The sequence below is a fragment of the Oenanthe melanoleuca genome, chromosome 12 (genome assembly GCF_029582105.1).
Source record: "Oenanthe melanoleuca isolate GR-GAL-2019-014 chromosome 12, OMel1.0, whole genome shotgun sequence".
NCBI classification, from domain to species: domain Eukaryota; kingdom Metazoa; phylum Chordata; class Aves; order Passeriformes; family Muscicapidae; genus Oenanthe; species Oenanthe melanoleuca.
Genome location: NC_079346.1, coordinates 2,098,249 through 2,126,141, shown reverse-complemented (window position 1 = coordinate 2,126,141; position 27,893 = coordinate 2,098,249). Strand labels below are relative to the sequence as shown.

General features: G+C 42.5%; 1 protein-coding gene across 1 annotated transcript in view; it reads left to right on the top strand.

The window, feature by feature from the left end:
* Nucleotides 1-27,893, top strand: part of LOC130258232 (contactin-6-like) — a 122,902-nt gene that overhangs the window by 58,436 nt on the left and 36,573 nt on the right. Inside the window, exons 5-9 of the mRNA XM_056501415.1 lie at nucleotides 6,290-6,385; nucleotides 14,082-14,285; nucleotides 16,878-16,980; nucleotides 24,754-24,938; nucleotides 26,457-26,593. Coding sequence (XP_056357390.1) covers nucleotides 6,290-6,385; nucleotides 14,082-14,285; nucleotides 16,878-16,980; nucleotides 24,754-24,938; nucleotides 26,457-26,593 — 725 coding nt within the window. The remainder of the gene's footprint in view (nucleotides 1-6,289; nucleotides 6,386-14,081; nucleotides 14,286-16,877; nucleotides 16,981-24,753; nucleotides 24,939-26,456; nucleotides 26,594-27,893) is intronic.

Below are 27,893 nucleotides of genomic sequence, written 5' to 3'. Positions count from 1 at the left end.
GACTTCCTTTATGTGAGAGAAATAAAAACAATCCCAAAATCTGGAAGTACGGGGCCTTACAGAATTTGAGAGAATTTAAAAGATTCAATAAGCTTCATTTTTATTCCTTGTAGTTATAACAGACCTAAATGCTCTGATTCACCAAATTCAGAGCCAAATGGGGCCCTAATTCATTACAGCCAGAGCAAAGGAAGGCAACTAATTATCAGCTGATAACACAGAAATTGGAAATATTCCAAACAAATCCCAGCCAGGAGCTCCTTACAAAAGTGCTGAGCTTGTCCCTTGTACCCCAATTTCCTGTGAGGAAATTCCTGTTGTGCTGCATCACTGCAGGACCACCTCTGCTATTGCAGTATATCACAGGCAGTAAGAGACACAGGAGAAAAAGGGAGCAGAAGTGATCTATCACAATTTGACACAGGCACATGGAAATGTGAGGAATTGTATTGATTTGTCCTCAGGAGCGTGGCTAATTTGTAAGGAGCTCTTACTCCTCATGCCTTAACATTCATTGCACATTTCAATACCAAGTAATTACAACCATTATATTTGGGATTATGTAATGACAAAACATTTATGAGGGGGAAAAAAAATCAAAAGTTCAAGAAAGCATGAAATCACATTAATTCAGATGAGCTGTGGTAATTATGCAAGGTGATAAATTGGAGTTTCTCTAATTGTCTGTAACAATTTCATATATTAAAACACCCAAGTTTCCTTGGTTTCCTTGGAGAAGTTCTGTTCTCCTTCTTCAGATGGACTGGTTTGGAATGGATGGGTTTGGATGGAGAATCCCTGAGCAGGTTCAGGAATTTCAAACACATGATTGGGAGGTTGAAATGAATGAGTTGATGCTTGTGATTCCGTTTTTGTTCCTATCCAACATTTTTAAGAAGCAGTTCCCTAATCCCAGGAAAACTGACTTTTCACTCTGTTGTGTAGTTAAATCTGCTACTCTGCCACCTCTAAGGCAGTTTTATATTAAAACAAACCAAACAAAAAACCCAGATGTGTGGGGAAATTAGAATAAATGTGTTAATGAGCAGTCAGCAACTGGATGTTGCTTGGAGCACCCTGATCTGGTGGAAGGTGTCCCTGGCCAAGGCAGGGGTGGAATGGGATGGGCTTTAAGATCCTTCCAACCCAAACCTTCTGTAATTCCATGATAACATCCTTGACCCCAATGGGCAAAGTTGGGCTGCAGCAGGTGAGAAATGGTCTGACCCATTCCTTCCACCCATCCCCTCCCTTCATTCCTGACAAGGAGCTCACAGCCTGCTCCACCTCAAGAATTCTGCTCCCATGGTGTAACAGGGGTGAGAGTTTTTTGCACCACTTAATCAGTGGTTTGTCTGGAGTCTCTTCTGCCTTCACTCAGAGCCAGGATTAAAAAATACATGAAGGAAACTGATTTTCTCATGTTTGGGCTTGGTTGTTTAATAAATCTTATCTAAAGCACGGAAAGTTCAGCAGCATTTCCAGCCACCAGCTAAAAATGAGGAAAATGGAGGAAGATCCAGCTGCTACAAGGTCTCTTAAAACTAAACTGTCCAATAGAGAAATAACTCCTATATTATTTATCCTTTTGACCCAATAACTAAATTCCCATGACCCTCAGTGTGACACTAAGTGTCCAATCAGAAACTACTGCCTGAAATCATGAAGAAGGAAGAAGAAGGAAGAAGAAGGAAGAAGAAGGAAGAAGAAGGAAGAAGAAGGAAGATGAGCACCAAAAGAGACACCACCCAAAATCCTCCATCTTGTCCTATACCTATCACTATATTATAAAAACCTCAAATTTAAAACCCTTCACCATGTGAAATCACACACTTCTATTTCACTACACACCCATGATTTTAACTCCATCACTCAAATTTGGAAGTTTCTCCAAAGCCCCCCAGGTCAAAAGCAGTGTTCTGCAGGGGGGCAGTGCCTGACAGCCCAGAAAGCTCCAAAATTCCACGTTTCTGGGATTCCTGGGAGAAATCTGTGCCATGCCCCACATGTTTGGGGTGCACAGCCCCTCCTTGCCCCGTTCCCAGCCCAGCCCAGCTGAGTCCCTGCATCCCACCCTTCCCTGGCAAGGAGCACTTGTGCATCTGAGCATCTTGCTGGGCCTCCACGACCTCATCATCACATCCAACTGATTAATCCTGCCCTACCCAGAGCAGTCTGCCAACATGCACAGATCTGGGGGGAAAAAAATGTGGTTTTTTTTGTTAGAACTCGCAGCTGAGAGAGCAATGGAGTGTGAGGGAACTCGTTGTTCTTCAAGTGAGATAAATACAGACAAAGAATGAAAGGAATTATGCAGGAACTAGGTGATAATTTATTTATAGATCTCTGCAGAAACACTGAAGTTAGCAAATATACCATCTGTTAAATAGTCATCTTATTCCTAAGTGCATATTAGCAGTCTAAATGTGTGCCAAACACCTGATCTTAGCCTTCTTAGTTGATACTCTTTTTGACAAGCAACATTCTGCTTTATTAGGTTATGTCATGTTATGTTATAGAGCTGTGCTAGGGAACAGGAGCTGGAAGAACACAGTGCCTGTGCTCTCTCGGTGTAAATGAACACCCAGGGCAAGCAGAAGGGGTTTTGACAGCAGCCAGAATTTCAGAATAATGAGAACAAAGTAGAATATCTGTATTTTTATCCTCAGGTAATTTTTTTTTTTTCTTTCTATATATGTATATATATATATCACTTAACACATTTCAAATTGCAATAACTCATGGAAAATACAACCCATAGGTTGGGAAATAGATGGAGAAATCTTTGTGGCAAGGACCAACATTATTTCTGAGGGTCCACCTCTACCCTCTGTCATCCACCTGGACTGCAAAGCAAAAGTGGATTATTTTATAGCTCATTATTGAACCCATTTGAATGAGGTGCCACAATATTCCATGGGAGATGCTGCCTGCCTGGAGGAAGAGTCCAATAAAGATGAAAACAGAAGCAACACCAACTCTACTAATGAATTCTCTTTATCTATTTTGCCTTGGTTTGCTCTTTCAGAGATTTGGGGTTCTTTTGTTCTTCAATGATTCTTTATTACAGAGGGAGGCACAGAATAAATTCACTTTGTACAATCATCTATCAAAATCAGTCAAAGCAAAAGACCATTTCTGGTTTGGCCTGTGAAATTTTGGGGAGGTGAGGGTTCCTAAAGGATGCAGAGTGATGGAGATCTTGGAGTGAATGGATTCTTTAAAGAAAATGTCTTTTCCTAAAGGTCTTTAAAAATTGGGTTAAATAAGGACATTGCAGATTTGTCCCTGTCATGGGTGAGATGAAGAGATTAAATGATGATTTATGTGCCTCCACAGCTGCTTTTTTATACCTATGATTAATAAGCATAAAGGGATGGAAATCTCCTCTCACACAATGGAAAATCCAAGTTGCTTTGTGTAACAAAACAACAAACAGGCCATGAAAGAGCCCAAACTCCTGCCAGCGGATTTTGATCCTCAAGGTTGAAAAGGGGAGATTGAAAAGGCACTGCCAACTTCTTCCCCACGTGGATTCAACAGAAAGATGGGATATTGGGAAAAAAATGGTTCCCTGGGAGGGTGGGGAAATTGTGGCTGCTCCTGGATCCCTGGAAGTGCCCAAGGTTGGACAGGGCTTGGACCTTCCAGTGAAGGTTTCTCAGAGGTGGGGCTGGATGAGCTTCAAGGTCCCTCCCAACCCAAACTATCCATAATTCCATTATACAACCAAAAATGGTCCTGCTCCCTATAAAACAGATCCCTAAGGCATCTCACCCTCCTGCCTTTAATTATTCAAGTCAGGGACACTTGTCATGGTGTTAATGGAGAGACACGGGCAGGTGACACAGCACCTAAAAGGAGAGGAAACCTGATAACATGACATATTGTGTCATTAAACTAAAAATTGCTACTAGCAGCTCATTACTCCCCAAAATCCATTCCCATTTCAGAGAGAGGTATTACACAGTTAATTCTCAATTGTCAGGAAAACCTTTTCCTCCTGCTGCACTGCGCTTCCTTTAGTTTTTATCCATCCTTTCTCAGATGTCTCATAGCAGCTGAAATTCTGTTCTCAGAGAAAAAAAAACAGGGCTGATTTCCCACAGTGAAAATACTGGGAAGAATTACTTAGACTGCACAGATTTTTCCATTCTGCCCTAGAGTTTTTTTGGGGTTTAACTCTATTTTTGAGTAGAAATACCAGTTTGTTTCATATTAGCAGCTGAGTGAAAGAGGTAGGAAAGGGAATTGTGACCATTTTTGTTGTTAGTTCCTGAATCCTAAAAAAAATCTGAATTTTTGCAAATTTCTAATATATTTTTAAAAAATTAATATTATAAATATGATAATTTGAGGGTCTTTTTCTTCTTGTCCCAGGGTACAAAGCCTCAGATCAGGCACCCCAAGCAAACCTTGACAGCAATTCCAGGGACCACTTTTCCACACAAATATTTGGGGATCACAAACATTTGGTGCTGGCCTTTTTCTTCTCAGAAAACAATTGCCAGGAAAGAAAGAAAATTTTCTCAGGTGGACTTTTCAAAATGAGTAAACAAATCCACAAATTCAGAGACTGGACTAAGTACGAAACCAAACTCTAATTAATCATATTACACCCATCTATTATTTTGTTTTTTATTTAGAATTACAGGATGGAATGCAACTAAATAAATGATTCTTTTTTTCTATTTTTTTTGGCCTTTCTTGTGTTTTTTTCTCCCCTTGGACTACCCATAACCCAAGGCAGAGCTGTAGCCAGCAGGCAATTAAAAGACCATCAGAGTTTAAAACCCTTTCCCTGTGTATTGACAGCCCCCATCTATTGTGCTATGACAGCACGAGGAGGTGCTTAATTCAATCCAGCCCCCTCTGAGCAGACAATGTCTTCATGGGAGACCAATATCCAGGAGATGAAGAGGAGGAAAAGAAAAATTAACTGCGTAAAGTTCAGCTGAGGGGGAGAAAATTGATATATTGACATAAATAGCTGAGGCTGTACAGGTAGTAATCGTTATTGCTCTGACCAACGAGGGCTGTTCCTCTCTATTGAACTCTGGCTCGGGTTGGTGTTCAGCTGATGAAAAATGGAACAATTGTTTGAAACAAGAATCTGCAGCAAGGTAAATAAAATGAGCTTAGGGCAGGCAGTTTACAGCTCTGTGGTATAAAGAGGTTTAAGGGGAAGCTGATATTTATTGTATTAAAGTGTATTTTGAATGTGTTTTGAGCAGTCGTTTCCCAAATGGCTCTAAGAAAATGGGAAGGCTTCTCATTAGGATGAGGACTGGATCAAAAAGCAAATAATCTTTTTTTTTTTTTTTAAGCACATCTATCATGTCATGTTTTGTAATTGAATTAACAGGAATCAGGTTGATAATTCTTCAACATCTCAGTGAAACATAGGGAAGCAGCAGATTGAGTGTGGTGTTAACATGGTGAAAAATAGACATTAAGAGCCATAAAAATCACCTGTGGGAGATGGGCATGGACAGGAGATTTCCAACTGAAAGTCCCCTTTTCCTCCCCTTTAAAACCAGTGCTACAGCTCACAGCAATTAAAATATATCCAAGCACTGCAGCCAGTTTAGACCAGAGCAGAATCTTAAAGAAAACAACATATTTTTATCATCATTTAAACCTACACTCTGTGGGAGTCCTGCTGATCTTTAATTATCACTTGTATATATAGAACACAGCTGTTCCCTATTTCTATAGAAAAGGAAACACTACAAAATGCATTTATTTTTTTTTTCCTTTCCCCAACTCATGTAGATTAAGTCTTGCAAGTTCCAAAAATATGATGCTGGAAAAAGTTGTGGAATAATAGACTGGCTTTTGCAAATAAAAATTGTAAACACAAATTCCCAGAGCTGCAGTAGAACTGTTGTAGGAATAAAGATTTTGTGGATGCCAAAGGACTCAGAATGGTTGGACTGGGTGATCAGTAGAACTGCTGTAGGAATAAATATTTTGTGAATGCCAAAGGACTCAGAATGGTTGGACTGGGTGATCTGGGAGGTCTTTGGGAGTTCTTTTTCAACCTTAATGATCCTGTAATTCCACTATATCAGGTTGGACAAGCTATTTTTGCACACAATTTCTCAATGAAGTTAAATTCTGCCGCCCAATGCGTGACTGTTCTTGAGTTAATAACTGGATAAATTGGGATGCAGTTAGGAGGAGGTCTGATGGCTGTTCTTGAGTTAATAACTGGATAAACTGGGATGCAGTTAGGAGCAGATCTGATGGATAATAACCAGGCCTTGCTTTCTCCTTCTCCCTCAAGACCTGGAAGACTTCGAGACGCGGCCGCGGAGCCGGGTGTCGGTGCGAGAGGGACAAGGAGTGGTCCTGCTCTGTGGAACTCCCCCCCACCACGGAGGTAGGGTGAGCACAGCCTGGGCAGCCTCAGGAGAAGCAGAATTCCCTCTGGGATCAGCACTGGAATTTGCTTTGTGCATCCATTACCTGCGTTTGCAGCAAATTTGGGTTTTGGTTCTTCAAATGATGCTGGGTTCTCGCTTTTTTTTTGGTCTGGTTTTTATTATTTTGTTAGGGGGTAGAAGCTGTCATTCCTTGGGATGGTGGCATTCCTGGCTATCCCAGGGCTTTGGTCCTCATGGAATAGCAAAAAAGCAGCCCTCAGCAATTCTCCCTACACCAAAACTGCTCCAGTGCATGAATAGCTCCTTCCCCTTTAGCACTGCTGCTGCAGTGCCCTCATTTGAATCCTGCATCAAACACTTTGGATTTGCCATGAAAGTTTGGCTTCTGCTCTTGAATCCCCAATTTTATTCCTTCCTGATAATCAGAGAATAATTGAGATTGGAAAGGGCTTCTGGGCTGGTGAACTGCCTGATTAAAGCAGGGCCTAAATCAGGTTTCATAGCAATTGTCAGAGCTTCAGATGGGGAATGAAAAGGAGTTTTCTGATTAATTATTTGGGGGTGCTCACCGTAAGACCCTGGAGATCTTCCTTTCTGAAAATTTTACCCAAGAAAAGCAAATATTTATTAATAGAGGAGAAACAGCAATGATATAGTTACCAAATTGTCTTGTTCTGGACTTAAAGAATGAGCAGTATTTGGATGACTCACACCCTGCCTTTGGCCACACATCCACAGGAGCTGCAGTTTTCCTGCTCCCAGCAATCCTCAATCCTTCTTAAAGAAACAGAGTTATAAGCCAAACTCCCAGGAGAAGGTGAATAGTGATGTAGAAAGAGGATTCAGTATTTCAGAGAGGGAGAAAAACCCATCAATCAGTGGGAAGCCCTCCAGTGCTATAGAGAGGAAGTGTCAGTTCACTGGGTGTTTACAGCCTTGTGAAAGGAGGATATAATCAAGGAGACAAAGTGAAACCTGGTCCTTAAGGGCACAAAAGGCTTCAGAGAGTTCCTCAAATGGATCAGTGGGACAGGCAGAAAGACAACACATCCATCCTGGAGCCAGTGAACTGTCTATTCCCCTCCTGCTGCAGGGCAAAGTTATGATTTGACAAATAGGAAGGAGGAGAAGAAAGCATTCAGAACAAATAAATAGTTACCAGGTGAGTTCCCTCCAGATTAATTGAACTGACAAAATGGTATCCATGAGCAAAGCCTTTCCCAGAGTGTTCCTGCAGCTGGGGCTGGGAGCTGCTGGGCACAGCCTGGGAAATCCATTCCCTGCAATAACAAGTCCCCAGGGAGCAGAGCCTGAGTCCTTTTGTCACCCCTAAGCTCCCTGTTTAGGATCCAAAATTATGTACCACGGGCATGGTGGGAGCCATGGTAAGTCAGAGACTGTTCCAAAATGCTTGGGAAGTTGTTTTTGTTGAAAAGGATTGCACATTTAGGTATTTTTAATTGAAACCCTTGCCTCCAGCTCACAATACCTACAGGAGGAAGGATTACAAACTGTGCTTCAGCTCACATTACAAGAGTTCTGTGCAGCACTTTAAATGTGTCAGGAATTAGAGAGATGTCAAGGAATTGGGAAGATAAGCCCTACCAGCAGGGAAAGAGTTGCCTTTCCTGTGATGTAATGACTTGAAGGAGGACAGGAACCCTCTGTACAGCAGTTGTTTGAAGCAGCTGCTATTAATATAGGAAATTTGAAATAGGAAGCACTGGGTGAAACCTCCTGCCAACCTCTAAAAGTCAGGATAACAATAGAAGAAGAGGAATAGAAATAACAGAAGGGAAAACAAGGAGGGTTCATTAATTCAGTTCCTCCCATGTAACATCCAGAAGATGGAATGAAGCTGCAGAAGTGTTTCTGCCACCCGTGGTCTCTAGGGAAGTGTCTCACTTCTCTTTCTGCCCCTCACTTTGCCAAGTTTATCTGGTCCTGCACCACAGCACTGGAGTTAAAAGTGCTCACAGGAAACTTTGTAGAGCTCCTCAGGACACTCAGCTGCTTATCAGACAGCAGAAGTGTTGGTCCATGGTCAAAAATATTTAAAATATTTAAAGCTCAATTGGAATTAAACTTCATTTTCTAATACAGTTGACAAGGAAAGATGTGCTGCTTCTTTTTTTGTGTGCTGGTTTAATAGCTGAGAGCACTGCTAACCTATTTTTGTACATGAGAAAGGAGTGATTCATTTAAATAGAGGACAAAAAAATATATTAGTCAGCTATAAACCAAAAACAAACAAACAAACCCCACCAAGCAAACAAACAAATGCACAAAAAGGCTGCTCCAGCAGCTTTCACATCAGCTTTAAACCATCTCAGAAAACAAAAGGAGAAATTCCCTGTTGCTGTGAACTAATATTAGGACTTTCAGGATGGATCAAACACAACCATGAAAGAAAAAAACACCCACCCAAGTTTATATCTTAGATCAATTAGGACATTAAAAATTACAGTTAACCCACAAAAATAAATCACAGCCTGCAATTAGTTTTTAAAGCAGGAGCAGGGCTCTGCAGGTTACCTGACCCACCCCACACCCTCTGTTCCCTCAGCCTGCCCTGCTCACTCATCTCTGTGCTGTTATTTATGAGGCTCATTAGCACCTTGCACAGTTCAGCTCTGCCATCCCTCTGCTGGCTGGTGAGCTCAGCAGGGCAGCTGAGCTCCACTTTCTCCTGAACCTCATCCCACCTCTGCTTCCAGTTCTTTAGGTCAGCCTTTTCCCCCTGTGTAATCAATATCCAGTAATATTTTACTAGTGAGAAAAAAGCGATTTATAGAGAGCTCTGAGGTAGGGAAAGGCATGGAGGGAGGCAGCTGGAAGAAGCTTTAATTTCTGCAGCTACACATGAGCTTGACCTGCCTGTGCTTAAGAAGCTGCTGCCTAAATGGTAATACTTGACACAAGACTATGGGGTGGACTGTTGCTCATTTATTTCCTTAGAAGTGAAGCCTGATCTAAAGCCTGTTTCCTCCCAGCTGGCTCCCTGCAGAGCTTTAAGGAAGTTGCTAATCTTGTTAGGAGCAGCAGGATCACTCTGCATTTGCATTTATTTATGTGGAAGAGCTGCCAGGGCTGGCAGTGGGACGGAGGCTCTGGGCTCTCCTCTGTGCTGACATTGCTGCAGGGAGGCTGAAGAAACCCCAAAACACTCCTAAGGATGTAGGAGCCCTGAGGACCTGCTCTGGGAGGGGGTAAAAATTCCTAATTCTCAGCCAGCAGAAGGCAGGGGAAGGAGGTGGAACATGAAACTGAGTGTGTGCAGAGGATGGGATGAGATGATCTTTGATTTCTGCATTTTCTATTAAATGCTGCACTTGAGAAAGTGCCTGATCAGGAAGGGAGGGTTTGAAGTGTCTCTCTGTTTATAGAACCAGTCATGGCTGAGAGTCCCTTTTTCTCTGCTCCTGTGAATCTTTAATCCTGTTTTCCCACAGCTCCAGGGGGAGGGAGAGTCCCCTTGCTGAGCCCAGCCTGGAGCTGCTGTGCTCAGACCCAGCAGCATCATTTTGGGTTTGCTTGGGATTTGCTTGGGCTGGGGGAAGCACTGAAATGTTGAATTCCCCGGATCAGGAACCAGGAATGATTAGCAGCTGCTCCTCTTTGCCAGCCAGACTCTGAAGGAAAACTCAGAGCTGGCAGAGGTGGGAGATGCTCTCCAGCCTGGCCAAGCTCAGGAGCTGCCCACCTGGGAGGAGAGGTGGATTAAGCAGCTTTTGGGGTCTCTGGGGTGAGAAGAGACACCACAATCACCTGGGATTAAAAAAAAAAAACCCAAACAAACACACCCTAATATTGCAGCACTACAAAGTAACTCCTGTTCTGCCAGAAAAGTGAGAGCAAAGGGCTTTTGCTCCTATTTTTGTCTCATTCCGTGGATCTGCTGATCTGATTTATTCCAAGTGACCCAAAGCAGCAGATTTCATAACAGTTCTGGATTTTCTGCTCTCTTACCTGTTGCTGTAGCAACTTTCCAAGAAAAGATACTGAGTAAGGGAATAGGTTGCTGGTATTATGTCTTAAAAGCACGAAAAAAAAAGTTCAATCTCCAAAGTTTGGCTCCTTCCTCTTGAGATTTCATCCAACTCCCACTGAAGTCAATTAAAATTAGGGTTTCTGCAGAGTTTAGTGGAGCTGGATTAGGCTCTAGGCAAGGATGGCCTGTGGATGGGTGATGATGAACCTGCAGTTAGGAGAGGGGGAGTGTTTATCTCCCTCATACTGGGGGGAAAAGGGATTTAAATATGACTAAGAGAGGCCTGTGCTTGTTCCCAGTTAATGGGAAAATTCATCAATAGTCCCTGAAGCAATAGTGGGGAGCAGACAGGGAGAAACTTCAGAGAATGAAGTCAGCTGGAGCCCCCTGAGAACAGAAATCAGGACAGAAAAGGTCTGGCTCTCTTTTAGTGATTAATTAATTCATAGATTGACCTCCTGAAGAATGTCTGTGTAGCACAAAGTCGGCTTTAATAGAGTTTTATTTTATTCTGTCTTATTTCTGAGAAGGATTCTGTCTTTATTCTGAGAATTCAGCTGCTGGAGTCTGGGTTTTGGTTCTATGCCATAAAATGTTTTAAAGATCCTTCCTGGGAATCCTTTTGGAGTCTTGGCAGGTGCAGGGATGCCCTTAGAGGGGGTCAGGGCTTTCTTCAGCTCTGTAATTGCCACCACCAGGACTTTGGCAGAGAAATTCCAAACTGCTTTTCCCCATTACTCATTCTTCAAATTATTTCCAGATTCTCTTGGATTCACTGTCCTGGCATGGAAATCTGAGCATCCAAATGTCAGCTTCAAGCCCTCAAAGTGGTTTTATTGCCTTAGTGCAGGTCTGAGTAAAGAGGAAGGCAAGAATTCCAGCTGGCAGGAAAAGCACATTGGGGTACCAGCCCTCAGTGTTTTGGGAAATCTGGGGAGAGGGCAGATCCAAGTATTTCTTCCACAGAAATGTGGACAACATTTAACTGAACACAGATTAAAATACTTACCTTGCAAGTTTTCAGCGTTTTCTGTAGAGTCCCCATCTTGCAGCTTAGAGACCTTCAAAAAATGAATTGAAATCAGAATTCTGCACACTTTGGTCTGCTTGCCCAGACAGTCTGCAGTCAGCAAAACCTGTTCCTGAGGAAGGGAAGCAGCCTGTGTGTCCCTGCAAGACAGAACACAGCATGGTTGCATCCCTTATTTCTGACCCTTCCTGGGGGAAAACCCCTCCATCCTCAGATTTTCTGCAGGAAAAAGATGCTTTAAGGCACCTCAAAGTCCATGTGCCAGAGTGGGGCTTTAATAATCTTGTGGGTGAGCACATGGACCTTGTGCAACACTGAGGATTAATTGCTGCATCCCCAGGTTTACTGCAGAGCACGGGAAAGTTTCGCATTATCTGCAGTAAAACGGAGCCTGTTGCAGGATTTAGCCAACTATAGAAAGTGTCATTGATTGCTCCCTGGAGATGCATCATTTCTAATGAGAGTCCTAAAATGCTGGAAGCTGATAACATAAAACTCCACAAAACTACTGGAGTTTGCAGACTTATTACCATACTGCTCCCAAGCTGGAGCTGAGGGGGGAGAGCAACGTAAATAATCTTTTTGGAATGGGGTTGTTGATGGGGGAAATGTGTAAAAATGAAGCTGTTGGCAGAACACTGCTAGCTTATGAATTATGCATTTAATTAAGAGGAGCTAAACTGGTGGATTTGGAAAGTTCTGATTTACTGTGGCTTGTAAAAGACAGGGTTTGAGTCCTGCTCCTGCAGAGAGGGGCTGGCAGGACACCCTAGGTGACCCCACACTGGGGGATCAGCTCTGAACCTGCTCCTCAGGGACCAAAGCCTGGCCCAAAAGTCTTTCCCAAAAACAGAGAATGGTAAACTCATAAGGATATCTTTTTTTTTCCAGGGTGGGCTGATCAAATAAATCACTTTTAAGTTGTTTAGATCTTATAGATCGACATTATGAAGATTTACATTGAGGAGCACCATGTGGGAAAAGGGGGCAGAAAAGGGCAGGAAGTGAGAATGGAACAAGAAGCATGGAAGATAAGGGGATGTTCATTATCAAATGTGCAATAGGATCAAATTTTAAGTTGTCTCCAAAATACTTTTGAGCAGCTCAGCTCATCTCTCCATGAAAATCCAGTGATCAAGCTGATGTAATGAAAATCCAGTGATCAATCTGCATGTAACCACTTTAATTTTCCCATACTGAGAGTGAAGAAAGGAGCTGTAGCACCGAGCAGCAACTTGCCCTCTGGATTTTCAGAGGGAAAGCGCCATGAACAGAAATTATTTACTAAATCAACAAAAATCAAGAACATCTCCACCTCTGTTATTCACAAGACTTCCTAAAAATACTTTTCCCAGCTGAAGGTTTTCTTTCCCACTCCTTCTTCTCTTCTTGGTCTCCAGGCCAACATCCTTGATAAGATTCCTTTTGATAGCATAGGGTTAAAATGTTTATAAACATGGGAATGAAAATACAATAGATTCAGGGGGTGGAAAGAAAGGTTGGGTCTGGCAGGGCTGGGAAAGGGAACCAGGCCCTGGGAGCAAACATTGAGCTTTGTCTGCACCTGCATAATCATCACATGATAAATATTGCGATTGTTAAATACAAAGATTGTTAGGTAATTGGATATAATTATTGTTTAATCGTAATAAGAATCATGAGAAAGGATGTGATCATAACAAGAATCATGAGAAAGGATTTTTGGAGGGGGTCCTGATGAAAATTACAGGAATTCATGCTTGGATAAGATCAGTGTATAGATCTGTATATATGATATAGATATGTATATATATGTAGATATGTAGATATGTAGATATGTAGATATATATGTATATATGTATATATGATATAGATATGCATATATGTATATATGTATACATGAATATATGCATATATATGTAGATATGCAGATATGATATAGATATGTATATATGATATAGATATGTATAGAACAATATGGATTTAATAAGAGAAGGATATAAAAATGTGTCCATCTCAAATCCATGTGGGAGCCAGATTTGGGTTTGTGCCCCTGATTATTGCTCCTCAATAAAAGCAGCTGCACAGAACCATCCTGTGATTGTGTTCTAGCTAGAATAACAACATGTCCATCTGGAATCCATGTGGGAGCCAGATTTGGGTTTGTACCCCTGATTATTGCCCCTCAATAAAAGCACATAACCATCCTGTGATTGTGTTCTAGCTAGAACAAAAACATGTCCATCTGGAATCCACGTGGGAGCCAGATTTGGGTTTGTACCCTTGATTATTGCCCCTCAATAAAAGCACAGAACCATCCTGTGATTGTGTTTTAGCTAGAATAACAACATGTCCATCTGGAATCCACGTGGGAGCCAGATTTGGGTTTGTACCCCTGATCATTGCCCCTCAATAAAAGCACAGAACCATCCTGTGATTGTGTCCTAGCTAGAATAACAACATGTCCATCTCAAATCCATGTGGGAGCCAGATTTGGGTTTGTGCCCCTGATTCCAGAGCTCTTCAATAGAAGCACCTGCACATAACCATCCTGTGATTACGTGTTTCTAGCTAACACTATCAGAAATAACTTTATTCACGAGCCCCCTCTGGCCCCCAGACCGGCTGTGACTCCTCTCCCCGAGCAGGTTCCTCTGGAGGGGATGCATGATGCGTGCCTGGTGTTTTCCAGGCTTGTCCTACACGTGGCTCTTCAACAACAGCGCGCTGGACCTGCGGGAGGACGGGCGGCGCTTCGTGTCGCAGGCCACGGGCAGCCTGTACCTGGCCAAGGTGGAGCCGGGGGACGCCGGGGATTACAGCTGTGCTGTCAGCAGCGCCCAGGCCGGGCGCCGGGCCCGGGGACCCGCCACGGCCCTCGCCCTCCGCACAGACGGTGAGTCCGGGCGGCCTGGGCTGCCCCAGGGTTGGGAATTCACCCCCATAAACTCCCCCAGGGAAGGTTCTGCAGCAGGACACGGCCCCACAGCGATGATGATTTAGGGCTACCTAAAAACAGACAGAATTAAGGGAATAAAAAGCTGTTATAGTTATTAAAGAACCTTCAGGTACATTTAGGCCCCTCCAGGGGCTGCACCCAAAATGGACCACACTTTTCACACTTTTATAAGTTTGGTCCATTTGTATTTTGGGGGTTAATCTCCCAATTACAGCTGCAGCTAATGAAGTCATTTACCCCAAGTTTGCTCCCCCAGCTCACTGCTGTTCCCATCTCTGGGCCTGAGGCAGTGAGGTGTCCTTGATTCCCAGCCTGGAGAGGAATTGCTGTGTCTGCCCAAAATGGGAGAGCAGCAGCCAGCACTGAATATGGAGTTTGGAGTTACACACTAAAGAACTGCAGGATTACAAATACATGAAAATATAAAAGCTGAAATCCTGAGGCATCAGTGACGTTTGAGCTGCCAGGGACAGGGTGAGGAGATGAACACACAAAGAAATTCTCAATGTCACTGAACAAGAGAATGTCACGTGGCACGTCAATACTTCCCACCTCGTGCCTGTGTTGAGGTTTGAATCCAACAAATCTTTCTAAATTTGTCATCTAAGTACAGCTCAAACATCAAATCCAGAGAGCTGCTTCAAATCAAGTCGCTGAGGTGAGAAACTCCCCTGCACATGTTCAAACGCCTTCCTGGCAACATTTGTAATTAAATGTTCGTGGGGAAAAGCACAGAGCTGCAAATCTGCCCACAAAGTTTGTTCTGTGAGTTTGCCCACCTCAATCTCAATATTCTCGTGCTGTTTGCAAAGCAGTGGTGACAATCAGTGACAAAAGTCTGTGCAGAGCTGGATTTGGAGGATAAGCAGAACCCAGCTGTGCATTATGGAATAATGCTGTCACTGCAAGGCTGTGCTGCTCAGTAACATCAGCAGATCACACCCAGCAAAGCTGCACTTCCTCAGCTCCAAAGTTCATAATTTGGCACCAAATCTGATTGCAAATGCTTAACATCTTTTCTGATTTTTTTTTTTTTTCTTTTCATCACACTATTCCTATTTCTCAGACTCCTTCTATCAGTGACTTTATCTTCTCCCATTCACTCTGTGGCCTCTGGAGTGGCTCCAGCACTGGCAGCCCCTGAGGCAACAGTGGAAGTTGCATGTGCATTATTACCCAGATGCCTGCTAAATATAAAACAAAATTGGTTCATTTTCTGTGTGAAATCTGGGCAAATCAGGAAAATACCTGATTTATGTTCATCCCCACAGTTGGAATGAGTTTCACTGTCAGACACATAAAAGATATTTAAGAAGTTCAGCTAAAAGTTTAGTTTCCTAATCCATCCCAAAGCTGCTGCAAAATTAAATGCCCTAAATTAATACTGGATTATCTGTGATTTATCAGATGTTCAGCCAGATTTTCAAATATGGTAATTCCATCTAATTACATCAGCCTTCCTCAAGTCTGCAACTCACATTTGGATGTTTTACAGAGATTTTAAGAGTTTTGCAAGTAGTTTGGACTTGGGATTTTCTAATTTCATTGCTCATAGGATCAACTGAGAGTGACCAGTGGCAAAAACGTTGCTTGATAAGAGGTGTGAACCCAAAATTATCTCAAAAACCTTGATGCACAGCAGACTTGTAATGTAAAACTTGCATAAAGTCATTCTCTCCAACTCCTAAACCAGGGAATGGAGAGGTTTCACAGGATTTTCAGAACTCCAGCCAGGAGGTTAAACCTGCTCCAGCGTGTGCTGCTCCCTGGGTGGGACGTGGGGCTCTGGGGGGATTCTGCCACCCTTCCCTTCGCCCTTGTCACATCCTGAGGTGTCTCCTTAGACTTGAGATCACCTCAGGAGGACATGCAGGTGGTTTGGAGCCCAGCTCTTTCCAATGCCCATCAATGAGAGACTGCAGGAGGCTGTTCCTAGAGGTTTTCATGGTTGTTTATTGTTCCTTATCTCAGGAATGCTTTGTCCAGCCAACAGCAGTCTGCTCGCCAGACATCCAGGGCAGAATCTGCCTGGCAGAGGCAGGACTGATCTTTTATAGTCTAAACTACCTACTAGGTATTTACAAATGACCCCCAATACAATACAATCTTGTTACATGGTCCAGATCTGTCCTCATCCAATCTAAGAGTGCCAGCATGTCACCCAGCATGGATGACATGGAGAAGAAGGAGGAAGAGGTATCCACACCCCCAATTCTCCATGTTGGCCACGTGTCCCTTATCACAAACATTCTAGAAATCTGCTAATTCTACATTCTAACAGTCTAATTTACACTCTATTTATTTTTGCAGCTTGCATTTCTTCTCTCAGTGTGGGTAAATTGTTCCAAGCAGCTAAATCCAGCCATGAGACACCTGGGTCTCATTCGAGGGTCTTTGGGGACCCCACCAGGGGTGTCTTAAACCTTCCAGGGAAGCCAGAGGAACACTCTGGACTCCCACACACCCTGAGGCTGTGTTGCAGGAGGAGGTGTGGGCTCAGCTGGACTGAGCTGTTCTGGTGCTCCACAGGTGTGATGGGGGAGTACGAGCCCAAGATTGAGGCGCGCTTTCCAGAAAGGACCTACGCAGCGCAGGGCTCCTCTGCCAGGCTGGAGTGCTTCGCCCTGGGAAAGTAAGAGATTTGTTTTTGTTAAATGTGGGGTTAACTCTGCTGCTTTCAGCTTAGAATTATTCTGGCCAGAACAGGATTTGTGGATCTTATGGCTGCTTTGACCTTGCTTTGTTTTCTGTGCCATGTGTTCCCAAGGAAGTGAGAGAGAACACTGGGATGTAACTGAGGCTCACTGGGGTGCAGCTCGAGGCAGGGGGAGGGAATGTGGGAAGAGGGGGGAAACTGGAACAAAGTTTTTCTTTCTAGAGAGTAGTTTTGACTCTGAGATGGGACCTGATTCCAAGTGACAGTGCTCAGTGTAACTGCACACTCCACCTGACAGATACCACAATAGGAATTTTTTTTTTTTTTTTTTTTTTCTTGTGTGACACCATGGAATCACAGACTGGGTTGGGTTGGAAGAGACCTCAAAGCTCATCCAATTCATCAAATTTCAACCCCTTGCTGTCAGCAAGAGCACATTCCACTGTCCCAGGTGTCTCCAAGCTGCTCCTGGACAATTCCAGGGATCCAGGGCAGCCACAGCTGCTCTGGGCACCTGTGCCCAACATAAGAGGGAGGAATTTCTTCCCAAAATCCAATCTAAACCCACTCTCTGTCAGTGTGAAGCCATTCCCTGTGTCCTGTCCCTCCATCCCTTGTCAATTCTCTCTCTCCATCTTTCCTGTGTCCCTTCCAAGGTCACCCTGAGCTCACCCCAAAGCTTCTCCTGTGCAGTGAACAATCCCAGCTGTGCCAGCCTTTCCTCCCAGCAGAGCTGCTCCATCCTCTGCCCATCCTGGAGCCTCCTCTGAGTTCTTATTGATAAAAATCAAGGGTAGGGAATCAGGTTATGTTTGAGGAGCAGTGTGGGGTGGATCTCCTCCTGCCTCCAAAGCAATGCTGAGGGGCCCTGGAAAGATCCAGCAGCAGCCCTTCCTTCCAAAAATCCATTTTCCTGCATTTTTCCTTGTTTTCTTGCTCTGCTGTGGCTGTTCCCAGCTGCAGTGCTGGCTCAGGAGCTGCTCTGCACTCAGGGAGCAGCTGAGAGACTGAATCACTGTAACCAGCCCACAAACCCCAGTCCTTCCAATGAGCATCATTTTCCCTGGAAAAGCCCAAATAACCCTTAGATTGTTGACCTCTATTTAGTTGAAGTTCACTTTGACAATCCATTTTAAGGCTGTAAGCTTTTAAAGTGTTTAGAGCTTTCCCAGAGGTTAAAAGCCTGACTTGCAGACAGCACAAATTAATCAAATGTTCCTCTGGAACCTATGCTGGCAAGTAGAAAAATAAAGCAAATAAAAAGTTAATAAGATTGAAATGGCCTTGCCTTTCAGATGAGATTTCTGTACAAACTAATACTGGAGCTAATTTTTATTAAAGGTATATGCACTTTTTTTGGCCCAAAAGCAGTACCAGACTTTAGCACTCTTGGTAAAGCTGATTTTCTTTCCCAAATACTGTCAAGCTACTTCTCTTTAAATAACTCTTTAATTGTGTGCTAGTCCATGCAGGCTTTACATCTCAAGTTGTCATTTCTTATTTCCATCTGTTGCATGGAAAGCACTGAACAATGATAGAGAAAAACCAGGAAATGAGATGTACAAAGCACTGACATCTTAGTGAAGGGATAAAGATGGGTCATGTTGGTGTGATGAACAGATTTTACCATTTTAAGAACATTTTAAGGAGAATAAAGGGGACTGAAAGGACATATGGATAATGAGATCCCTCAGGGAGACCCTTCTAAGCAGTGCTTGGGAGTGCCTGAGAGGGTTAATGCAGCTTTAATGTAAATTTTCTCCTTATGTGCAGGCCTGCAGCTGAAATCAGTGTGCCAGACTTCCCTGGAGTTATCCTGCCTAAATACCAGGGATCCAGGGGCCAAAATCCATTTTCCACACCCACTGCTGGTGTGCACCCCGTGTTGGAGGTGATGCTTGCAGGGTGATACTGGAGAATTTCTCAGAATTTCTCCTCTGAAATTTTATTTTCAGAAGTTCAATGTCTCACACAAAACTGAACAGGTTTTATTTTTCTCCCTAAACAGAGCCTTAAACCACCTTTTCACCAACATGCCCATCAGTGGAAAAACTTTATTTCAGAGCTGGCACTTAGAAGTGAATAAAGCAAGCGAAGCAGATTGCAGGTGAAACACCCTTAACTCATTAGACAAGGCCAGATTTCTAGAGGCATGCAGGTGATTAGTGGCATTGTGAAAAGCTGGAAGTTTCCTGCCTCCAGCTGTTTACAATTGCAGGCAGAACCCTCTAAATGCAGCAGCACCTCCAGCTTCCCAAATTCCACTAAAACCCTGGCCCCTGCTATTGTGTGTTTATGTTAAAATCAATCCAGCCCAGCGTTTGTTGAGCTGTGCCTCTGATCTGCCACGAGCACTGGTGGTTATTATCTCGCTCTGGTTTCAGAACTGCTTTCCCATTATCCATAATTTTCTATATTCACACTGTTAGGCCCTGGTACCTGGGCACTGTGAATAACAGAAATCTTTCACGCTGGAGGCAGATCATAGGCAACCTGCTGGGGTTTTGGTCTGCAAAAGTCTTAAATGGAAGTAGTTTTGTGGTATTTAGAGAAATAGCATCTCTTTTTTCTGTGTGGAACAGCAAATCACACCAATTGGGCCTCGCTCAAAAGGCACTTCCACGGTTCAAACACAGCTACTCATGGCTGAGGTTAAAACTCGGTTTAAAACGTCTTAAAGATGAACTTTTTTACATGGGGGAGCTCAAAGTCACCCAAAATGTGCTCCTGTGGGGCACCCTGGGGTAGGAACAGTCCACATACATCTGTGGCAAAGCTCTTTTTGCACTTCACATTAAAATATCACTAATGGTTTTTTACAACCCAGCCTCAGAAATTTTTCCTGCTCCGAGGAAAACAAGGGGTTAAATAAGAATTTCTCCCTGCAAAGAGGGTTTGGAGGGATGGATCCCAAATGGAAAAGGATCTCAGGCCAGTCCTTGACTTTGAACCTTATTTTATAGAGCAGACACCACAAATGGAGGATTTTGAAAAGCAAATTTGTGCTTGCTGTGATGGAAATATAAGGTAAAGTGCAGGTCTCTGATGAATCTAAACAGGCATAAAACTGCACCTTATACTCAATGCTTTGAAAGAAGGAAAACTGAAATATGAAATAGTGGCTCCAGTATTTCAAATCCTGCAGCCTGTGGCAGTTTAATAGAAGAGATGAGACTTTGTGTTCTGCACCAATATTCATTATGATGACAGTATTTAATATTATGCCAGGATTAAAAGTCCTGGTTTGGATCAAGCTCTATTAATCATGCCATATATCCAAATTATTGTTCCCTGTCTTTCAGGGGATTGAGCACCATGGAAAGAATTATGTTCAGTTGAGTTACACTGTGCTGCTTTCTGTAGATTTCTCTCAAAATAACTTTTTTTTTTTTTTTTTTTTTTTTTTTTTTTTTTCTGTTGTACAAATAAGAATAATCCCTGGAATGAAAACAAGCAAAGTAGTTTCCATGTCTGCTGCACATATTTATTAAACTCTGTCTGTGGTTTATATTTTTCTTCATTCCCTTCTCAAAGAAAGGAAAATAATCAGCTCACAATCCCTGCAGATGGGCTGTTGCCAGCTGAGGTTGTAGAAAGCATATGTGAATAAGATAAAACAGGATTTCTTTCACCCCAGAATATTCATTTTTCATGGGAAGATCCCACCTATTTCTCTAAATATATTCACAGAAGGTTTTTTTCTAGCAGCTCTTGGAATAAGTAGATAATCCCACAGCTCCAAAATAACCATTTTTACTACATTTACATAAAAATCCCAGGCTTCACCTCTGGTACATTGTCAAGTTGTTTATGTAGGAGGCTTTCAAAGGGTCAGTCACAGAAATCCCAGATGTGGGGATGACTTTGGGCAGCACAAGTGAAGTTTCCAGCCCCATCCCTGAGCAAGGCAGGGATTTGTCCTTTCAGGGGTGAGCAGATCTCCTCTCCCTCAGCTCAGCTTGTGCCTCCAGCAGAGTAACACCCAACACCTGCAGAAAAGCTCTGCTCTCAGGTGATCCATCAGGAGGATCCCAAATTAAATGCTTTAATTCTGGTGCTCCTCAGCCCCTCATTCTCCCAGGTGCCAGCAGTGATGCAGCTCTCACAGCTCAGCTCGGGCTCATTTACGGGTTCATTATCCCACATGCAGATTGGATTCCCCTTGGAAGGGCCCCAGATGCACAGGACAAAAGATGAGGCACGGTCCCAATGCATCATCTTTGCTGAAAAAGGTGAAGCCTCCTCGTGGTGTGGGTTTTAATTCTGCAGACAAATTAATTCCGTGCTCGCTGTGACAAGGACTTGTCACCCACCACAAAATATTTCCCATCTCCTTTTCTTTCCCAGTTAGTAACTTATGGTTTTGTGATTCTGCTGCCTGTATGGTGGAATATAAATTAAATTAGTGCTCCTGGATGCTCTGAAGGTTTCAAATAAACTGCAGATTTATGTACTAAGACACTCTCATATTTATGCACTGTTTTCTTATTTACTCAGGAGAAAGCCAGACTTTGTCCATGAAGTGTAATAAATTTGGGAAGTGCACTCATTGTCTCTTTATGTGCTCCAAAACTTTTTAGGCCCAAGCAGTTATTGTTTTTAATCTGGTTATTGGGAGGGACTGGATGGCAGAAGACCCTTGAGGGGCAGGGCCACCCCAAAGCTGCATGGGTGGGCACATTCCAAGGAATATGAACATGGAAAATAATCCCACAAAAATTCAAAAGGCTGTCTTTATTGTACTAGGTTTTATACAGAATTACCTACATCTAAAGGAAAGTTTAACACCTTAAAGCATCAACTTCTAAATAGATTATTTGTTCCAAAACCCACTAGTTTTATTTCTTTTAACCTTGAAAGATTTCACATGGCCTGAGTAAGAGATTTGGTTATAAAGATGGAAAACTAGCAGAAGAAAAACGTGAAAGCAGCCAAAAAAACACCTGTTTTCTGCAAAATACAGTGACTGAAGATGCTGGGAGTTCTGTAGCAATGAGATATCAATGATGAAATGCAGATATTCTCTAGGAAGGTCCATCCCTTGGCTGAGTTATGGATCCTCCCAGATTCTGCTCCTTTACCTGCAGCTCAGGTGGAGCTGCTGTCCTGACACAGGAATTCCTTCTCCTGACTAAACCCAGGCTCCCTGGCAGGAGAACAAAGGGCTGTTAACTCTTTATTGTCTTTAACCACAGCAAAGCTGACGAGCTCTGAGGTTTCTCTGTCCTCCTGCTCAGATGACATCAGGAGTGGGTTTCCAACACCCTCATGTTTGGCCAAAAATGAGCTGAGCTTGCCTTGAAACATCCCCAAGGATGTGACTACAAGTGGAGAAGGAGAACAGGGGAGAACTTTCAGTTCAAACTTTGGCCAAGCTGACAGGAGGGGATATTCCCACTGAGCTCTGCCTCTGGCCTTGTGTCAGCACAGAATTCCAAGAACAGCCAACACTGAGACAAAACAAATGCTGAGAGAACAGGAAACATGGAGATGGAGCTCTTTCAGGTGGCAGAATGCATCTCATTATTGCTCCCTTCTCCCATATGGCTGTTGGTTCCCTTTAATCTCTTTGTTATTAAAAAAAAAATCAAATCCAGAAGAGATGGCTTTAAAGAAGCAGTGAAACGCTGCTGGCATTCTGCAGGCTGCACAGTTGCTGCTCACCCAGTGTTGAATATGCAGGAGGATTTGGGATTTGAAGAGCCAGCCTTGCTCTGCTTCCTGTGGATCAGTCCCAAACCAGGCTGGGAAGTTCCCCTGGCTGTTTTCCTGCCTGGAGCACAGCAGTGAGCCAGACTCAGGCTGCACTAGAGCTCTGCTCCTTTTAAACAGCTGTATAAAAACTGAATAAATAACTGAATGAATAACTGAATAAACAACTGAATAAACAACTCAATAAATAACTGAACAAACAACTGAAATGAACTTGCTGGGGAGAAATCCTGCAGGAATGCTGGCATGCAGGATTAGTCTGGAGGAAAGAATTCTGTCTCCAAACACCTGAAGGGAGCTTGGGCCAGGTGGGGATGGGCTCTTCTGACAGGAAAATGCCTCAAGCTGCACCAGGAGGGGTTTGCATTGGATTTTAAGAGAAAAATGGTTCATTGAAAAAGCAGAGAAACGTTGGGAAGGGCTGCCCAGGGAAGTGGTGGAGTCACCAACCCTGGAAGGATTCAAGCCACGAGTGGAGGTGGCACCTCCTGCTGTGGTTTGGTGAGAAGATCAAGGTTGGGCTTGGTCATCTTGGAGGTCTTTTCCAGCCTGAATGATCCTGTGGTTCTGTGCCAAGGTCTCTGGAGGAGACAGCACCTTTTAACAATTCACTCTGGAAAAAACAACAAAAAAAACCTTTATAAATTCCAGGAAGGAATGGGGTTAAACAACATCTGTAACAGCTTTTGGAATTGTTGGAAAGGACAGGTAATAAAGGTGGTGGTGACAGTTGTCCAGAAAAATCTGGAATATTTTACAACTTGAACCAAAGTGGGGAAAAATTGAATAAAATCTCAGTTTTGCTTTGCAGCCCTTTCACTGGTTGACAGTATCTGACATGTCCCAGTCACTCCCATTTGTAGGAAATTGTTCAGAGAACTCACATTTCTCCCAAATCCTGATTTTTCTCACTTAGAAGGGAGCTGTGAACATCACAGACACATGGATTCAAAATGCAGAAATCAGGCCCAAGCTTCCTGAATTATTAAGAAATTAATCCATTCTGTGTTTGTGACTTGATTTCTTTGTTCAATAAACAAGGACTTGAACTTAAATAATTTAAGGTGTGAGAAGTTACAGTCTCTGCTAAAAAGGAATAAATCCTTCCTTGGAGACTGGAAACAGGGACTTGTAATTTCCATGAAAGTTGTGTTTTCAGTTGCTGAGGATGTTACTTCCAGTGGAAAAGAAGTCAGCACTTAGCAAAACTCTCTGCAAAAAGCTCAAAACTGAATTTGTTAGAAAAAGCAACTTACTTCAGTTTGCAGAAACAACAAACAACTGTGAAATCTATGACTATTAATATTTCAAAGTGTTTTGGTGACATAATAGATCATGAAAGTGAAGCTTCTATGGTTTGTGATATTACCAGAAATCCAAGATGTATTTATAGCTGCCTTCACACTTCACTGTTTTGTGTTGTATGGGGTACATTGATCCAAATATAAATGGAAATGATAGAAAGCTACAAAAACATGAAAAAAGAAATATTCCTTTTGTTGTCCCTATCTCCTTCCAGCCTCAATGTTTTGTTCTTTCCTCACTCAATTCTCTGTCTTCTCTCTTCTACCTTGGCTCCCATTTTTTATATTTAGATTTATTGGTATTTTTAGATCTTTTGAAATCTTGGCCAATATTTCCTGTTTTGGGGTATGAAAATACCTTTAGTGCTACAGGGAATTTCTTTGCTGGGAGAACCAGTCAATAATTCAGCACCTCTGTGGTGTTTATGTGACTGGCAAAGTCATTGCTTCAGTGTCACAGAGTTTAAAACCAAGTTTGAGCCCCAAGGAAGAGTCACTAAGGGGAAAAAGGCAAATTGGTGTAAGGGAAAAATCACAGAATTGACTGAGGATTTCATCCCACTTTGGACCTCTGCTCCTAAATAAATTGGACATGATCTAAAATCTCTGTATGTCATGCTTAGAAATTATTTCTTTTTAAAAAATATTGCTACTCTCAATAAAGGTTTTACATTCTTTTTCCTCCACTGTAACCAATGCTGTCTCTTTTTCTCCAATAAATACAATTCTTCAGTCCTGTCCCAAGCATTAGCTGGAAGAGATCTGATGGAACCTCCTTGGCAAAGAAAATCCAACAGAACAGGACCAGAGGAGTTCTTGAAATCCCCAACGTTGAGCAGTCAGATGAGGGTTCCTACGAGTGCCTGGCAGGGAACACTCGAGGAATTAACATTGCAAGAGGTCAATTGTTTGTCTATGGTAAGCAGATTAACTGGATTTTGATTTTTAATGGAGAGCAGGATGATGTTCAGCTGTATTGTGAAGATGGAATCTCTCAGCCCCTTCCTGGAGGTAGAAAGTTCAGCTGGGGCTCTTCACTGAGTTACAGCCTCAGAAAATAAAGATATTTACATCAAAGCTGGGATTGGGAATGTGGGAAGTTGGAAATGTTAAGGAAAGGCAGAGAGGAATCCCTGCACATGTGTGAGAAGCACCAAGGGCAGGAAGGATTCAGTGAAGGTGATTTCCTCTCGTCCCACAGACAGATGAGCACAAACCAGAGGGAGCTCATCCCATTCCTGCCTCTCCTTCCAGCTTGGCTAAGAGTGGGGAATAATCTGGGAAAGTTCTCCCTTTGCTCGTCCCTTCCCTGCAGCCCCAGGCTCAGGATGGTCCCCATAGCCAGGGTGAATTATGGCTCTTTAGTGGAATTGTTAACACCCAGGGAAAGCAACACATTTTGACAGCAATAAGAGGAGAGATCTTTTCTTTGCCTCATAAATCTTTCAAAGGAGAAAGCAAAAAAAAAAAAAAAAAAAAAAAAAAAGAAACATAACAGTGAGGAGAAAAAAAATCACAGCAAGTGAGACTGAGCCTCCAGTTAACATCTGTTGAGAAGACTCTGGCAAGTATTTTCCTTTTTATTTAAGTAAATCTCTTCTAATGAAGAGATGCAGGTTTTGCTGATAAGCTACCAGGCTCCTGCAGCCATGGCTAATATCAAGATGTATGCCAGGAATAGAACAGTCTGCTGCTGGTTTAAATATTTCATTATTTCCTTGCTTTCAGGGGGTAGTTTTTGCTCTCATTGCTCACTATTTTTTATTTTTTTTTCCCACCACGTCAATCAAGCAGTTCCATTAAAATTAAGTTCAGTAGATTACCTGGCTGTGATTGATAACAGCACAGGCAATTATAAAATTATGATCAGTTAATTCAATCTAAAACAATGTGCTTATTAACTGTGCTTTGTACATTAATTAATAGCTGTTCACAGTGCAATGTACAAACAGCACTCACAAAGCCTTGGCATGAGGTTTTTTTCTCATATTAGGAGCATGCTGGTGAATTATCTCTGTAATTGATTTCCTCTCGCTCCTTTTCTCTTCTCTGGGGATTTTCTTTTGGAGGAAGGTTGTCCCCAAAAATCAGGGATTCATTCCTGGACCCTGCTTTTTTCTTTAGAGGAAAGCTTTGCAAAACTGGGTGTCCTGCTGCTTTCCTGAATTTCAGGCATCTGAAATTACCATTTCTGCACATTTTGGCCAAAAAATGGATAAAATCTCAACCAGACTCCCTACCCATAAACCACTTGATTTGTCCCAAAGTTCCATGCCAGGGAATTGTTGTACAGAATTCACTTACAATATTTTATTATACAATAAAAATGTGTTGAACAGATATTAATTAGCCCTGCTCAGATCATTAATTAGTGGCAGCATACCTTAAGCAAAATCACTTTTCTCCTGCTTAAAATGCTTTGCATCTTCTTTTCAGCACCCCCTGAATGGGATAAAAAAATCCAAAATGCCTTTCTGTCTCTCTATGACAGTTTATTTTGGGAATGCAAGGCAAGAGGAAAACCAAGTCCTTCTTACAGCTGGTTAAAAAATGGCCAGCCCCTCATGTCAGAGGTAAGATTCCTGTCTCCTTTGATTCCTTCCTCATCTTTTTGTTGCTGTTGAGTTTTTTTTAATTATTTATTCTTTATATTAACTTCATAATATATTAATTAAGTTTCAAAAAAATAGGTAAAGATTAATATATAAAAATAAGTATAATAGCATGAGCTCTGCAACACAGAGCCTCAATTCTTGGACTTCATCTTTATTGGAAATGTATGAAATTGGAGTTTAGAGAGAGAGAAAAACACCAATTTCTTCATGTGGATTATCTAATTGTTACAAGATATGGCTGTAGGTATAGCAGGGCTTAAAATATGAATTATAATTGGTGAAAGAAACTCTAAATACATTTGTAGATATAATCTGCAGTTTGGGGGACTGGTAGGATGCCATAGGACTGGATTTGGAAAATGCTCAGCACTGAATTGCATTTTTCTTCTTTTTCTGCTAAAACTATGTTTTCCTTTTTTTTTGTTTTTTTTTTTTTGTTTTTTTTTTTTTTTAATGGAGCATCCCTCCAGCATCTCTGGGACACACAGAAGCTCATCTGTGATGGAAAAAAAATAAAAATAATACTGTGATTAATTCCTGCCTAGCAAGAGCAGATACAGGAGAATTTCCAAAACATATGGGCTAAATTGGCACCTGCTGGGCTGCAGAACCAGCATTTATTTGATTTAGTTGTACTTATTTAAAGTAGTTGGAGTGGGCTCCAATCTTCCATATAATTTTCTGCTGGATCAGTCCTAAACAGACCCAACCTCCATCTGGGGAAAATAGCCAGAATTTACCTGGACTGCAATTTTTCTGAACCTGCTCATTGTAGTCATTGTCACCTTTTTCTGAGCGAGATTATCTTGTTTCTCTCTCTTGGAAGGCAGCAATATTTAGAGTCTGTCACTCTTGGATTGCACTGTTTCAATAAAGAGGAATGAAACACTTGACAGACACATCTTCAACCAGCATTTTCACAGTACTTACAGTGTGCTGTAAATGCAATTCTTCAGGCAACAAAGTGCTGGATGTTATTGCTCAATGGACAGAATGGACACTTTGGAGGGGAAAGTACAAGGGAGATGTAATAAAATATTCAGTTTGTCGCAGCGCCCTGCATGTTGGAGTTCTCCCAGGAAGAAAAACATCCAGATGCTTTTCACCCTGGGGCTGATTCTGATTGTCTCCTCTTTGTCAAACCTCTCTGCCTGCCCACCTGGCTGGCCATGCCAGCGTCTGCCTGCTCCTGTACACCGTGTGCTTTATTCTTCCCTTTGTCTGCACAGCTCAAAAGGGCCGGCAGAGAACAGTGGGG